Source organism: Chiloscyllium punctatum, chromosome 22 (assembly GCF_047496795.1).
Source record: "Chiloscyllium punctatum isolate Juve2018m chromosome 22, sChiPun1.3, whole genome shotgun sequence".
Taxonomy (NCBI): domain Eukaryota; kingdom Metazoa; phylum Chordata; class Chondrichthyes; order Orectolobiformes; family Hemiscylliidae; genus Chiloscyllium; species Chiloscyllium punctatum.
In genome coordinates, this window is record NC_092760.1 from 31,525,516 (window position 1) to 31,539,825 (window position 14,310).

Below are 14,310 nucleotides of genomic sequence, written 5' to 3' on the forward strand. Positions count from 1 at the left end.
CAGACTGAAAGACTTCAGTTACCTGACGAATCCGGAGAATTTGGGATTGTTATAGTAGCAAGAGTTTATTTAACCTGATTATACAGAATAGTAAAAGTTTTTGATTAAGTAAATAGACGGGTTTTTTTCCCCAGTGGCTGAAGAGTTAGTACACAAGAACCCCAGTCTAAGATAATTGGCAGAAGATCCAGAGCAACTACGTAGGAATTAAGATTTGAAAAGCACTGTTTGGTGGATGTAGATTGAATGATAACCTTCAAAAGAAAGCTACTGAATTTCTGCAAATGTCTCCAGCAGAGCCACAAATGAACTGAGGCAAATAAGTTGAAGATGGTAGTGATTTTGAAAGTCACTAGTGAAATCAGGCCTACTTGGCACTATGTAATATTCTAGCATGCTGCAAATGTTTCAATCTGCTGAATAACATCCTCTCATCTGCAAAGAAAATTAACATATTTCAACTTACATTACCCTAAGGATGTCTGAACTTCTCAGAATTATGTAGGAATGATGGTTCTTAAGTAGAAACATTGAGAGTAAAACTTAATATCTCCCCTGAGATGGGACCCCTGATTTCAAGGCCTGCAATATTTGCGACATGCTGAAACCTTCCAGTTCCTAAAGAGACTAAAACTGAAACTGAGATTGGAAACCAAAACGTCCAGAGAAACTAAACCATGTAAAAGGAAACTGACCCATCCAGGCTCAGTAATAGTTGATGGATCTTTAAAGAAAGCAGAGGGTGGAACCAGAAGCTGAGAATTGGCAGATATACAAGCGCAACAGCTGTTTCTCCACTTGGAAGATAACATTAGGGTATCTATACCATCAAAACCGTCATGAGGAGAGTTGAAGAGATTCTGCAGATGTGTGCCATATTTGGTGAAGATTATGCCTGTGAAATTCTGGTTTATTGTCAGCTACTGGCAGCAGGGGGTTCAAGTTTGTGTTGAAATTCCTCAAGACAAAGACAGAGTTTTGAAAGCCTTTGTGACTGAGGTTGACGATATATTGGATAAGTGGACCATCAAATAAATTCATAAGACTATTTTCATTGCATTTGCAGTTTGATCTGTAATTGTACATTTTCTATTTGCCTGCTAATCCATGTTTAACTTGCTTATGTTGGTTCTGAATTTAAGAGTATGGATGATTATCTAAGATAAAATTGTTTGTTTTTGTTCGACTCTAGTATTAGGGTTAGCCACATGACTCCATGTGAACTTTTTTACTTTCAGTCAAAAAAACAGGGATATCAGGTGAGAGTTGTCACCCTTGACCATGTTTGATTGGATGTGGCTTTGAGGAACTGGACTGGAATTGGAATAAGTCTCCACTGACTGACTAGAGTTAAACAAGGCACAGAGACGCTGGTTATGATTATCAGAGGCCAGTCATCTCAGCCATACAGCATTGCTGCCAGAATTCATCCCAATTATCTTTAGCTGCTATTTCAATTACCTTCCCTCCACATGGATTTGCTGATTGCCCAGTGTTCAGTTTTGTTCATGCCTTCTCAGGTACTGAAGTGGTCCATATCATATACAGGACAACAATATTTGGGCTGCTCAGTGACAAGTAATGTTCATGCCTTACTGGGCAATGACCATCTCCAACTGAGAACCTAACCTCTTTCCCAGACATTCAATGGTATGACAAAAGGTTATGATGCAGGTACACCGTATAATTAGAAAAGGATGGGGAATGGAGTATAAAAGTGGGGAAGTCTTGCTCCAGGCATAAAGCGCATTGGTGAGACTGCATCTGGAGTACTGTGTAGTTTTGATCTCCTCACTTAAGAAGGAATATAGTTTAATTGGAAGCGGTTGAAAGAAGGTTCACCCGCCTGATGAAGGGGTTGTCATATGAGGAAAGGTTGGGCTTATACTAAGTGGAGTGTCAAAGAATGTGAAGTGAGTTTGGTTAATCATTTAAGGTACAGTGGGAGGTAACAAGATGGATGCAAGAGAGTGTTTACATTCATAGGGGGAATCCAGAACAATTTAAAAATGAAGGGTATCCTATTTAATATATAATGAGGTGGAGTGCTTCTTTGCAGATCATTGAAATTCTCTTCAGCAAAGCATTGTGGACGTTGGATCATTGAATCTTTGAAGATTGACTTAGATTTTTTTTATTTAAGAGTGTGTCTAGGATGATGGGGCACGCAGCAATGTGGAGTTACAGCCACAGTATTAGTCATGTTATTACTAAATGGCAGAACACTGAATGGCCTCCTCCTCATATTTTCTATTTCCTTAATGTTCAGCATTGCCAAGTGACGCATCAAAAACCTAGAGTTACCATTGTTCAAAAATAGAATTGGACCAGCCATGTAAGCATTTTGAGCGTGCCAGAGGTTGTATCTTCTGTGGAAATTGACCTACCTCCTGACTCAAAAACTTTCCAACATCAGTAAGTTGGAAGTTCAGGCAAAGAGGAAATATTCCCATTTGCCTGCTTTTAAACATTTCCAACAACATTCAAAAAAGCTCGTGCAAAACAGCTCACGTTATTAGCACCTCGGGTATGACCTTAAACATTTTGTCCTTCCATCATTGTGGTGTGCTGTGTCTTTACTGTGTAATATCTCTAAGACACACTGCAAGAACTCACCAAGATTTATTCGACAGCAGTTCTAAGCCCAGGATCCTTATCATAAAGAAAAGAAGTGCAGTAAGTAGCTGGGAACACAACCTGTTTTATGTTCCTCTCAAATGTGTGCACCACAAAAGCCTGAAACTTTGTACTTAATAGTATTTGTCAGTACCTTGCAACAATTCAAGAGAGCAGCTTACTTTGACCTTCTCGAGGCTGATTATGAATTGGCAGTAAATGACTTACCATTGACATGAAATTCCCATGATTTCTTTTGTTTTAAAATGACTTACACATGATCTACAAACATGATATATTTCTTCCTTTTTTTTTCTTCTCTGCTACCCACCTGTGTGGTGGGGGATTTTGCATTCTCTGCTCAAGGTCTTGCCCTGAGGTGGTTTAGATGAGAAGTGAACAGAGAACAAACTTCCTTGCAATCATGTTCTGTGCCTCTGACACGTCATGTATTAGAATCCCCTTATCCAGTGATTGATTTGTTACTATATGGGAGGGGAATTGATTCACCCTACCTGAGGATAAAACCTTAATAATACCAATAAACTTCAAATACATTTTCTGACATAAAGCACCACTACAGGAAGGAACATGGACTCTTCACCCCTCTTCATTGTACTTAAGCAAATACAGTTTCTCTTAGCCTTCAGAAACACGTCACTATCAGCTACATCTATTGCAATTTTTCTCGTCTATTATTGGTTGTTTTATGTTTATTGTGAGAAAACATTGAACTCTAATTTTTATCCATGTTTTTGTAGTTTCTCATGATACAATGTAAGGAATGACGTTATAGTGGTTTATAAAGTCATGGAGGGTGTAGGTAAGGGCGCATATTTTTAAGATGGGAAGAGAGAGATTAAAAAAAAAATATGATGGGCAATTTTTTTATTTTACAAGAAAGTGGTTCGTGTATGGAATGAACTTCCAGAGGAAGTGGTGGATATCAGTACTGTTACAACGTTTAACCAACATTTAGATGGGTACATGAATAAGAAATGTTCGGAGGGATATTGGAACAAGCAGGCAGGTGGGACTAATTTAGTTTGTGACCAAACGGTCTGTTTCCGTACTGAATGACTCTGACAACCGGTTGAGATGCTGTTGCTGTAATTTATTAATGAATGAACATTCATGTGACATTGACTCTGATTAGATTTAGTTATTCTTCTTCATGTGTTCTTTTTATGTTGAATAGATATCATTTTGGATTTTTTTACTAGTTTCGTCCTTCATCCCACTGTCTAACCTTTTTCATAACTGGTTAAGTTGACCCAGGGACATTTATGGTTCTCATTTTTAGGAACTCTTTTAAGTTATAATTGTTACTTTGAATTATTTCACAGGCAGCTGGAGCGGACCCAGCCAATCATGGGGATTATCATAGACCACTTTGTAGATCGTCCCTATAGTGGATCTTCACCACTACACCCATGTAACTACAGGTGGGACAACACCCATGTAAATAGTCATAAGTATAAAGAACACATTGTTAGTTGTATTGTGCAGTCATGATTAGGTTGCTTATTCAAGTTACCAACTGACCTTATCCCCAGACACTAAAGTTTAGGCTAAGATTGTATGAGAAATTGCATCATCTCTATTGGATTGAAGATGCAATTTTGAGTTTAAGGTTGAGACAGAGTAGAAGATGCTTTACTTTGATTTACACCTATTCTACATTTGTGACACGCACAGTGCAAAATATAGAAAAACATTTAATTTTCCAAATTGCCACGTAATTTTTGTTTTAAAAAACAGAACAAAAGCAATCATTGTTTTTCTTCACTTTTTTTCATTTCATCTTCATGTTTCTTTTGTTTATTTCCTTTATTTGAAGCTTTTTTGGAAAACACAGCACTTTTAGTATTGGACCATAATTCAGAGTGTAGAATACAATATACATCACTGTTATAATATTGCAAACTCTATAGTACTAGAACATAAATGTGCTAAAGAAGAGGACACGTTGAGTTGCTCGCAGTACATGGTAGAACAAAGGGAAAAAAACAGGAGATTTTAAAATTTATCAAAATAGTTTTCTTCTGCTGGCTCTGTAATTAAAGGCATGAAGTGATGTAAACTGAGTGGGTGAACCAGAGTTTGGAATGTATATCCATGGAGTACTGTGAACCATTTTTTGTTGGAATTCTTCCACCTACACAATGATGAACACGCAGCAAATAATCTATTTAAGTTGGAAGACTTTATTTGGTGCACCTTTGTTAATGGTCATGAAAGCCTGAGAGGAAGGCTCTGCCTTGGGAGCAGATAAAGCTGCTAAGTGATATTGTGGGTTGTTGTTGTTTTCAACATTGGTGCTTGTCGTACCTGCTATATCCACCAGTTGTTGTGTAGTACATCCCAGTTCATCAAATGTGTCATTTTCCTCTTTCACGAGCTAGTGTAATAGTTGACTCCCAGGTGTAATAGTTGATGTTTTAAGACCTCCACATCACACTTGCAAGTATCTTGCAAGTGGAGTCCTGAGTGCTGCACTGGTCAATAGGCTCTGGTATCTCACTACCCAGAAGATACTTGGGTATACAACCATTTTCCATGCTGCAGCTACCTCAGATTCACCAAAACTACCTTTTGATTAGTGCAGTTCTGAAGAAGGGTCACTGGACCCAAAGTATTAACTGTGCTTCTCTGTCAGACCTGCTGAGATTTTTCCAACAATTTTGGATTTTGTTTCTGATTTCCAGCATCCACAGTTCTTTGGCTTTTTTTGGATTATCACAGACACTCTTGGGAGCTATGACTTATAGGAGACTGTTACATGCATGTACTGTCAAGCTCTGCTGAGGTGTTGAATACCAAAGTGAGATCGACGAAAATAGGGTGAAAGGCTACGTCATGTTAACTACAGTTATCTGTAGCTGGCATACAGACAATATGTTGTCCACAGTGATGGAATGGACATTGTGTGCTAAAAAGTAACACTTTCATAACAATAACTTGTTGACTTATATTTGGTTTGGATTCTACCAGGGCCAGTGAGCTATAGTCTTATTACTGTTTTGGTTCAAACATGGTCAAAATGACAGGGACTGTCCTTAACATCAAGACAGCATTTGACTAATGATGACCTCAAAGAGCCTCAGTACAACTAGAATCAATAAAAATTTGTGGGGGATATTCTCTCTATTGCTTTCCTAGAACACAGGAAAGATGGTTGTGATTATTGGAAGCCAATCATCTCTGCCCCTGGATAGCACTGCAGAAGTTGCAAAGCATTGTCTTGGGCTCTGCTGTCTTTCAGGAGAAAGTGAGGACTGCAAATGCTGGAGATCAGAGCTGAAAAATGTGTTGCTGGAAAAGCGCAGCAGATCAGGCAGCATCCAAGGAGCAGGAGAATCGACGTTTCGGGCATGAGCCCTTCTTCAGGAATCTGCTGTCTTTCAGCTGCTTTGATAATGGCCTTCCTTGTATGAAAAAGCAGTTAGGCAGGGATGAGTGTTCACAGTGGCACAGTGATCACTACCATTGGCCTCTCTTCAGAAACTGAAGCAGTCTGTGTGCATATGTAGCAAAAGCTGGACAATGTCCAGGCTTGGGCTGATAAGAGAATATATGAGCCCAGATATGCCAGACAATTATGATCCATAACGAGAGAATGGCATTATCTTTGCTAAATCCCACGCGATGAAGTGCACCATGCTTGGCTAAATTAGTGCAGCTCCACCAGCACTCTAGATGGTTGACACTGCACAGGACAAAACAGCCTGCTTGATCGTCACCCAGCCCACCAAATTAATCGTTCACTCCCTCCACTATCTATGGGCGGTGGCAGCATTGTATACCATCACAACTTGCCAGCCACCTTGGAAACCCTTGACCTCTACCACTAAAAAGGTCAAGGGCAACAGGTGCAGGTCCCTCCAAGTCTCTCAGTAGCTTGAAATCTTGATCTCCATTACTTTGCTATCACTGTATCAAAATCCTGGAGCTCCTTTCTCTCAGCACAATGGATGTAACTGCACCAGGCACATTGCTGTTGTTCAAGAAAGCAGCTCAACATCGCCTTTCTCAGATATGATGTGAAATGAACACTAAATACTGACCTTGCCAGTGACAATATACATCCCATGAAATTAAAGCCTCTCAGAAATTTTAGAATTTATCATTTTGTGTATGTGTATCATTTTGAAAATCTGGGATCATCAAGGTGAATCAACCTTGAAATAAAAATGAAAATAGCTAACTGTAAACCTTTGCTATTATTCTTACTATTAAGAATTAAGAGTTATTTTGTGTTTTACCATCAACAGGAAGCAAAGGAAAAATATGACAGCAATTTCAGTTCACTAGATGAGTTCATTTCTTTACTTGAAGAGTTGTGAATCTTTGGCATTCTCTGTCCTGGAGGGTTGTCAATCCTCCATTGTTGAATATGTTTAAGGCTGAAATGGACAACGTTTTGGAGTCACAAAGAATGTAACGAGGTGTGGAGCAGACAGGAATGTAGAATTGAGGCCAAACATTTACCATGATTGTATTGAATGGTGGAATAGGTCTGAGGGACTGTATAATCTATTCGTAATTCTGTTTGTTTTTTTAAACCATCACTGGTGGTACTAGGCAGAATATTTGCTTCTGTCAGAATGATATCTCCAAATCAATAAGTGGGATACTTTCAATTTCAGTAAGAGTTGTATTCATCTTGGTAAGAAATTGTTGTGAAGGTTGCATATGGAAACTTACCTAATATAGTACATTCGGGGATAAAATGGACTGGGCAATTCATGATAGTATGCTACATGAGCAAATTGGAATAAACATGATAGACAGTGTTTTCAAATATGTTCGATTGCCTGTGTCTAGGTCTGGATATTGGAATGGAAGGGAACTGTTAACTGATCTCTGCTCAGGCACCTTGTTACTGTCTACAGCTTGTTGACTCACTTTCCTTTTTTTTGTGCCATGTATGGATTACTTGGCATCAACAAGTGGCTAGACTGCATTTGAGATGTTGCATGGATTTTGCCCTGGTCTACACAATGAGAAATGTCAGTTTTCTATGGGGTAGCTGTGATTCTGTGACATAAAGTGCAGACATACAACAGATTCTGAGTTGCAAAAATCTGTCATTCAGATGCAGAGCTCTTGTTTCACTTCATAATTACCTTTGGAGGAGTACAAAGTTTCTTCTATTACAATGATTTTATTTAACCATTATTGAGTACAGAAAAAAAAACATCCTTTCTGTTTCTTGTTAAAGGAGCCTTCACACTCTGATTATTTGGGCATAATCTAACAAGGATGGGCAGTAAATACTGGCCTAGCCAGTGACACCCAAATCCTGTGAATAAATACAAAAAAAGGTTCAAGTTAAGTTATTGTTGCTGTCCAGTTCCAAGACATAGAATATCTTCCTTATTGATTTCTCACTCCTCTAAGTATTTTGGAACAAATACCTGGTATTCAGTAAATACCAATGTTTTCACCTCAAAGATTTTTAGCTTGATAATCCACAATTATTTTTCGAACAGAGCTTTCAATTGCTTAATCCCATTTAGTTCAACTCATTAATTGAATGGCTTTGCGGAATCCCTGTTCCTCCGTTACCTTCTGTTCTAAATTTGTAAAGTATAGCTGTTTATAAATTGAAAATCCTTTTTATTCTCGATCCATGGCTCGTCCGACAAGGTGATAGGTTATGTTCATCATGGTGGTTGTTTTTTGTAAGAGAATGGCTATCTAAATCACTTCAGAGGACATGAAAATTCAGCCATGTAGAGTGCAACAGGTAAGGGTGGCAAGTGACATTCAATGGCTTTTTGTGACAATTTGGATATGTGGAAATGACAGTAATGTTATTTTTTTCTGTTCCTAAAATTTTAATAATTTTTTTAAAATTTGTTTAATCCAACAATGAGCAAAACAAGTGTTATTGTGTTGTACTGCAACTGGTTGCAGTATCTGTCTGTCCACAAGAAGTGCTGCTATCACTACCACTTCAAATTTAACTAGGAGCTACAGTAAGCTCAGATTTGAAAACTTAATTTGAACAATACCTTTTAATGTTTAAGCCTTAATCATTTTCCTGGGAAATATGTTTAAATACCAAAATGAAAAGCCATCACTTGGCAAGATTGAGGTGTTTTACTGAACTAAATCAAAGCTTTAGACGTCTAGACTGGGCAATTCAATGAGAAAACAGAGGCTGAAAACTAATTTTAGACATTTTTGTATAGAATATTATCTAAGCAGAATGCAGTAATTTTAAAATGTAAGATTATATTTGAAATAGGAAAACTGAAGGGACTTGTTGCAGAGTTTACATGTTCATGATGGGGAATGTGCCTAGACCAACCAGAGGAGTTTGGAATCCGAGATATAATAATCCCATTGTGAGAACTTGAGGTTTTTAGTCCTTATATTGCTTGAGGTTTTTAGTCCTTTTAGTCCTTACAACCTTTCTCAAGTGAGAATTGAATTGGAACATTTGTCATACACTATAGCTGCAAATCTGAATAAAGCTTATTTTAACTTCAAGTATAGTTTTGATGATGGAATGAAAAAGTTCATGAAGCGCAATCAATATGTTCATTGATGTTTAATGCAGAACAACTGGTGAAGATGATGGAGGTAATTTTCCTTCTGTTGATGACTCCCAGGAAGTCTGCACCACATCTTTCTCTACTTCTCCTCCCTCACAGGTAAGGAATAGAAAATATGCTATCCTGCTAATGACTGTTAGCCTAGCATTTTTCTAGCAGGTCATAATGTTAGTCTTATGCACTATTTCTAAGGAAAAGATACAGATATATCCAATGAAAATTAGTTGTAATAATTTGATTTCAAGCCTTTACCCACTGTAACATGTAGAATTGAGCACATGCCTGCCCTGTGACTGCATGTGAACAGTGTTCGATGCTCTGTGATTTGTTTTTTGAAGGGACAGGCATTTCTTGGGCAGTCTGGTTAAAAGCCTGATATGACAATATACGCTGCATCATTTAAAAATACGATTCAAAATCTTTTTTGACCAAAATAGTTGCTATAGAAGCTTTACCCAAGTTTTCTTTTGTAATATTTTTTGTGATACTTTTGTCAAATGCAAGTATAATGATCTTTTGGGATCATTATTTCTAAAGTCAAGTTGAATTTAACATAGGCCACTGCACATGTATATCTTCTGAATGATTTTGTCAGTGTCCAATATTATTAGCATATTTGTGAATTATACACTGAACACAACAGAACTACTCAATGATATGGTCTAACCTTCAGCACTATATTTTGTGTGTGTAATTGAACAGGGCATACGTTAATGTACATCAGTCCCAAAAATAATATAATTGTCCAATTGTCCCTGAGCCCATAGCTTACTTCCTGATACTTTACACCGTTGAACAAGCTGCAGCACAAATTTTCCAACCTCAGTACAAAACTGGAGACAGTTCAATTAAATTCGTACAAATCCAAATATTTAGTTTGTGAAATATTAAGTATAACAATCATATCAAGACACCAGTAAAGATTTAGAGCCATTGATTGTAACAATTGAAAAGAGGACATTGGAAATTGGACGAGAGATTAAAACATTTTAATATTGAAGTACTGAAGCAGGCAAACAATGGGCTGCACCTTCCAACCTCTAAAAAGGTTGCATTGATACCATTTGGAAGTCCTAAAACACTGACTGTAGTAGCTGTTTGGGAAGTTTAAAAATTCAATAGGCAACTTTCTAGTGACTGGAACCTTAAGAAAATGTCACCACCTCTGTGAGCTGGAGATTTTGGGTGTTTCCAACTTGTATTCTTGAATAGTTACTCAGCAAAGATTAGAGGAATTAGAATCTGCTCTAACAACTGATTAACTTTAATTCTTATAGCCAATCACTCACTCATTACTCCCCCCACGAATTCCTTATAACTGAATACACCCTTCTCCACCCCCCAACCCACTCTGCTCTCTCATCCACTCACCGTATACCTTACACACTTGCCTTCTCTCTGTAACTGTCAAAGAAGCTTAACTTGCTAGAAAACAACAGCTTTAACCATTAAAAAAAGGAGAATGGCATTTGTGAAGATCTATTCTGATGCTGCCTGCATGTGTTGTTGGACTGTATTTGTTGGAATGGATCCTGCACTGGATGTCCTAGCAAGGTAAGTAGGTAGTTTATAGCTATAGCGAAACCTACCCAGATCGCAAAATTCGGTTAATATACTTCACATTACCATTTTTGTAATTTGGTAAACATATTGAACTTTTGGATTCTAAAAAATAAATCCCATCCTGTATAAATATACTAAATGTGATTGCACAAGGTTAGATTCATGTTTCTAAAATGTGTGCCAAAATGATAATCTGGGCTCTGTGAAATAACTGGTAAAGAATGTTTTCAAGCTGTTTTTAATGTTTGCATTAATTCTTCAGTGTTGTATGATACTTTAGTGTGGGTCTAGGTTATTACAGTAGTACTGTTAGAGGTATCAAAACCCAACCCTGGAGATGATTTCAGTTGTCACTTGCAGTACCCTAGACAAAAATGAAAAATGGCTGCAACCAAACATTTTGATTCAAGTTGCAGACAGATTGCAGTCAGCCTGTTTGCAGCAGCCAGCAGTGCAGTATTGACACACCTCATATGGGCAAATTCTGCCCAACTAGGGCAGATTTCTAGCCAAATGAGAACATATTATAGATGTGACTTCTAAGTAACAGTATGGACCCAGTTGTTCCATGTTTGCTAAGTTTACTCTACAGTTTAACTGGATGGATAGGGCACTTCAAAAGTGATATTATTTGCAATGTAAACAATGCATTACACCAAAGTTCCAAATATATCTGCATTATCACCACTGAAAGGTATAGGTGGCCTGAATTTCAGCTAAAATTTGGGAGATGATTGCCAAAGACATCTAGATTTGATGTGCAGGATACGGGGGAGCCAAAAACTGCTGAAGTAACCAGCAAAGCCAAGGAAATGGACAGCCTGGCCAGTGGATAGGGGCCACAGCTGAGGAGTTTGGAGGACAGTTTCTCGCTGTTGATAGAAAGCTCCAGTTGACAGAGAGTGCAGGAGAAGTGGTTCACAGTGATTGGTAAAGAGGGCATTTTGAGACTAGGAATGAAGCTCTCATCTGCAATATGAGAAAGTGGAAGGTGGTCAGTGAGGTAGACGAGGGTGTAGTTGAGGTGCATATTGCCAACCAGAGCCTTACTTCCAGTTGCGATAGATGGATGGGTGGGGCTGAAGATCAGGGTTATAAACAGTAGTCTCTTGCAAAGTCCTCCTTTTAAGATTCAAGATAGTACTGTAGCTTCATTTGGCCAGTAAGGAATGTGTAGAGAGCAAACAGCTTCCACATCGATTTATTTGCTTGGAAACCACAGTTTAGGACCCTAACCCACTTACTTTGTGCTAAAGTTTAGTCCTGTTGTGATTTATGTCATTGTGCAATGGTGGATTGGTCAATTAGTTCAGTTGGCTGGAAGGCTAGTCTGCAAGGCAATGTATTGCCAACAGCATGGGTTCAATTTCTGCACCAGCTGAGGTTATCAGGAAGTGCTTTCTTTCTTAACCTACTCCCTCTCCTCAGGTATGGTGACCCTCAGATTAAACTACCATCACTCATCATTCTCTGAGAGAGCAGCCGTATAGTCAAGTAGGACTATAGTGATTTACTTTTACCTTTAGTTAGGTCTCCCACCTGCCTTTTGTGTGAACCTCATCCATAATTTTATTCCTGAACTTCAAAATATAATAATACAGAAATGGTGTCCAGATTCCTGATCCTAAAATTTAAACACCCGCACCCTAGGCACCTTTCCTTTCTCGTGCCTTTTTGTAGTTGATGGGGGTTGTTAAATTTGAGAACCACGTGTCATTCATCAATGTAATCGGAATGCCCTCGTCTCTGCTGCAAATTGATTTTAGCTTAGTTGCTGAAGGACTGTTGACATCACCTTTGGTAGACAAGGCAAGAAGAAACTGGTCAAAGCTCCTGCTGCCTATCATTATCCAGTGACCCTGGGTGCAGACTGGGCAAATCTCCCTGTTTGGGTATCCATCAGAACTGTGAGTCTTTAGTGATTGATACCTGTGGAATTATAGACCTCTGAATTATGACACCCAAGCAGAAAACTGTGGAGGAATTGATCAACATTTTGCCTTTTAAAGTCTGCAATCTCTTGGTGTGCGTATCTGGAAAAAATTGGGACTCAACTCCAGAAACAGCTAGCTGGAGGCTCAAATTGATCATCAATATAATTTGTAAAAAATGAGATTGCACAAGTGCTCAGTTTGACTCTTTGCTTTAACACCAGGTTCTTTGTCAGTTTAGATAGACACCATGATGGTTCACCTTTTAGAAATATGTATTTTAATGTCTTTTCTTTAATATTGTTCGCCTACATTACAAAGTTGAGATTTCGATGCACAATACTCTTATTTTCTTCTCTAAGTTCTGTTTTCCTTTTCTTCTTTTTCTCTTTCTCTTTTGTGTATGTCTGTGTGTAGTGTGTGTTTACTGTTAGTAAAACACATTTTCAGACTCCCAGGCCAGTGGTGATGGACACTCTGAAGGTCCCCCTGCTAGGCTTGACCTTTACGCATCAAGTGAGTTAAAACAGAAACGATTTGCAAGTATCCAGCCACATTTTTTTTTGAAGCCAAGCAAGAAAGTTCAGGCAGCCAATCTTGAATTATTTTCCGGAAGTTAAGAAAACAGAAACCTGGTGGTACTTTTGGTGTGAAAAGGCCTCATTTGAACTGCAGGATGACTTCCCCCAGTTTTATTCATCCTTTATAGTTGTGGATTATTTCATATCATTAACTGCAAGTTTTCCTGTAGTGTCTCAATTAATTAATCAAACAAGAGCCATGACTTTGACCGACTGAAAGCAAGAAGAAGCCAGCTTTCTGCAGAAAACAATGCTGTCAGCCAATTGCACAGTTTACTGACCTCTTTGGATTGACTTTAATCCTGGGCCAAAGCCTGGGATCCCTGAGGTCAACCAGATAAACGTAATCTGCTCCCTTCTGTGTAATGTCCAAGGTGAGCTCTCATTGGTAACGTCTGAGCAAGATTCTTACCCGACTAAAATTGCTGATACTTGAAACTAAAAGTGCTCCTTAGACTTTCTTGCTCTCTTCATACGTTTCTGACTATTGTTTAGTTAGACTAAGAAGCAAATTCCCTTAGCTCCCCAGTTATGGAACCTTGAAAATTAATCTGTTGGTGTAATTCATGAGCCACATTTTATGATAAAATTTGTAATCTATCTATCCTGACAACTCAAAGACTTTTGCTGTTTGATTTTTTTTAAATATTTGCGTAATAATTGGAGCTAACCTATGGAAATATCAGTACAATAATAATAGTTTGTACACATTTAGCGCCATTAACATAATGTAATGACCCGAGGCTCTTTATTTTGGGGGGGGTGCTTACAAAACAAAATCTGATACTAGGCCATATGTAATGATATATTAGAGAAAGTAATCAAAATCTAAGGCAAAGTAGTAGGTTTTAAGAAGAAGAATAAGGTAGAGTGTGATAGCAAGTCAGCAAGAGAATTCCAGAGTGAATATCCAACGTTGCTAAAGACAGCTACCAGTATAAGCAACTAAAACTGGAAGTGCTCGAGGCCAGATTTAAGGGAGAGCTGTCTCTGCAGTTTGTGAGAGAAAAGAGATTTCAGAAATAAGGTGGAGCTGACGTCGTGGAAGGATTC

The 14,310-nt window shown here is 38.3% G+C and overlaps 1 protein-coding gene across 8 annotated transcripts in view; it reads left to right on the plus strand.

The window, feature by feature from the left end:
• atg13 (ATG13 autophagy related 13 homolog (S. cerevisiae)) overlaps positions 1–14,310 on the plus strand; it is an 86,019-nt gene that overhangs the window by 39,184 nt on the left and 32,525 nt on the right. For 3 of the 8 annotated variants that reach the window (XM_072591955.1, XM_072591959.1, XM_072591956.1), the window contains exons 9-11: positions 3,963–4,061; positions 9,188–9,281; positions 13,094–13,192. In XM_072591955.1, coding sequence (XP_072448056.1) covers positions 3,963–4,061; positions 9,188–9,281; positions 13,094–13,192 — 292 coding nt within the window. The remainder of the gene's footprint in view (positions 1–3,962; positions 4,062–9,187; positions 9,282–13,093; positions 13,193–14,310) is intronic. The other 5 variants (XM_072591957.1, XM_072591961.1, XM_072591960.1 and 2 more) reach the window with 3 other exon arrangements.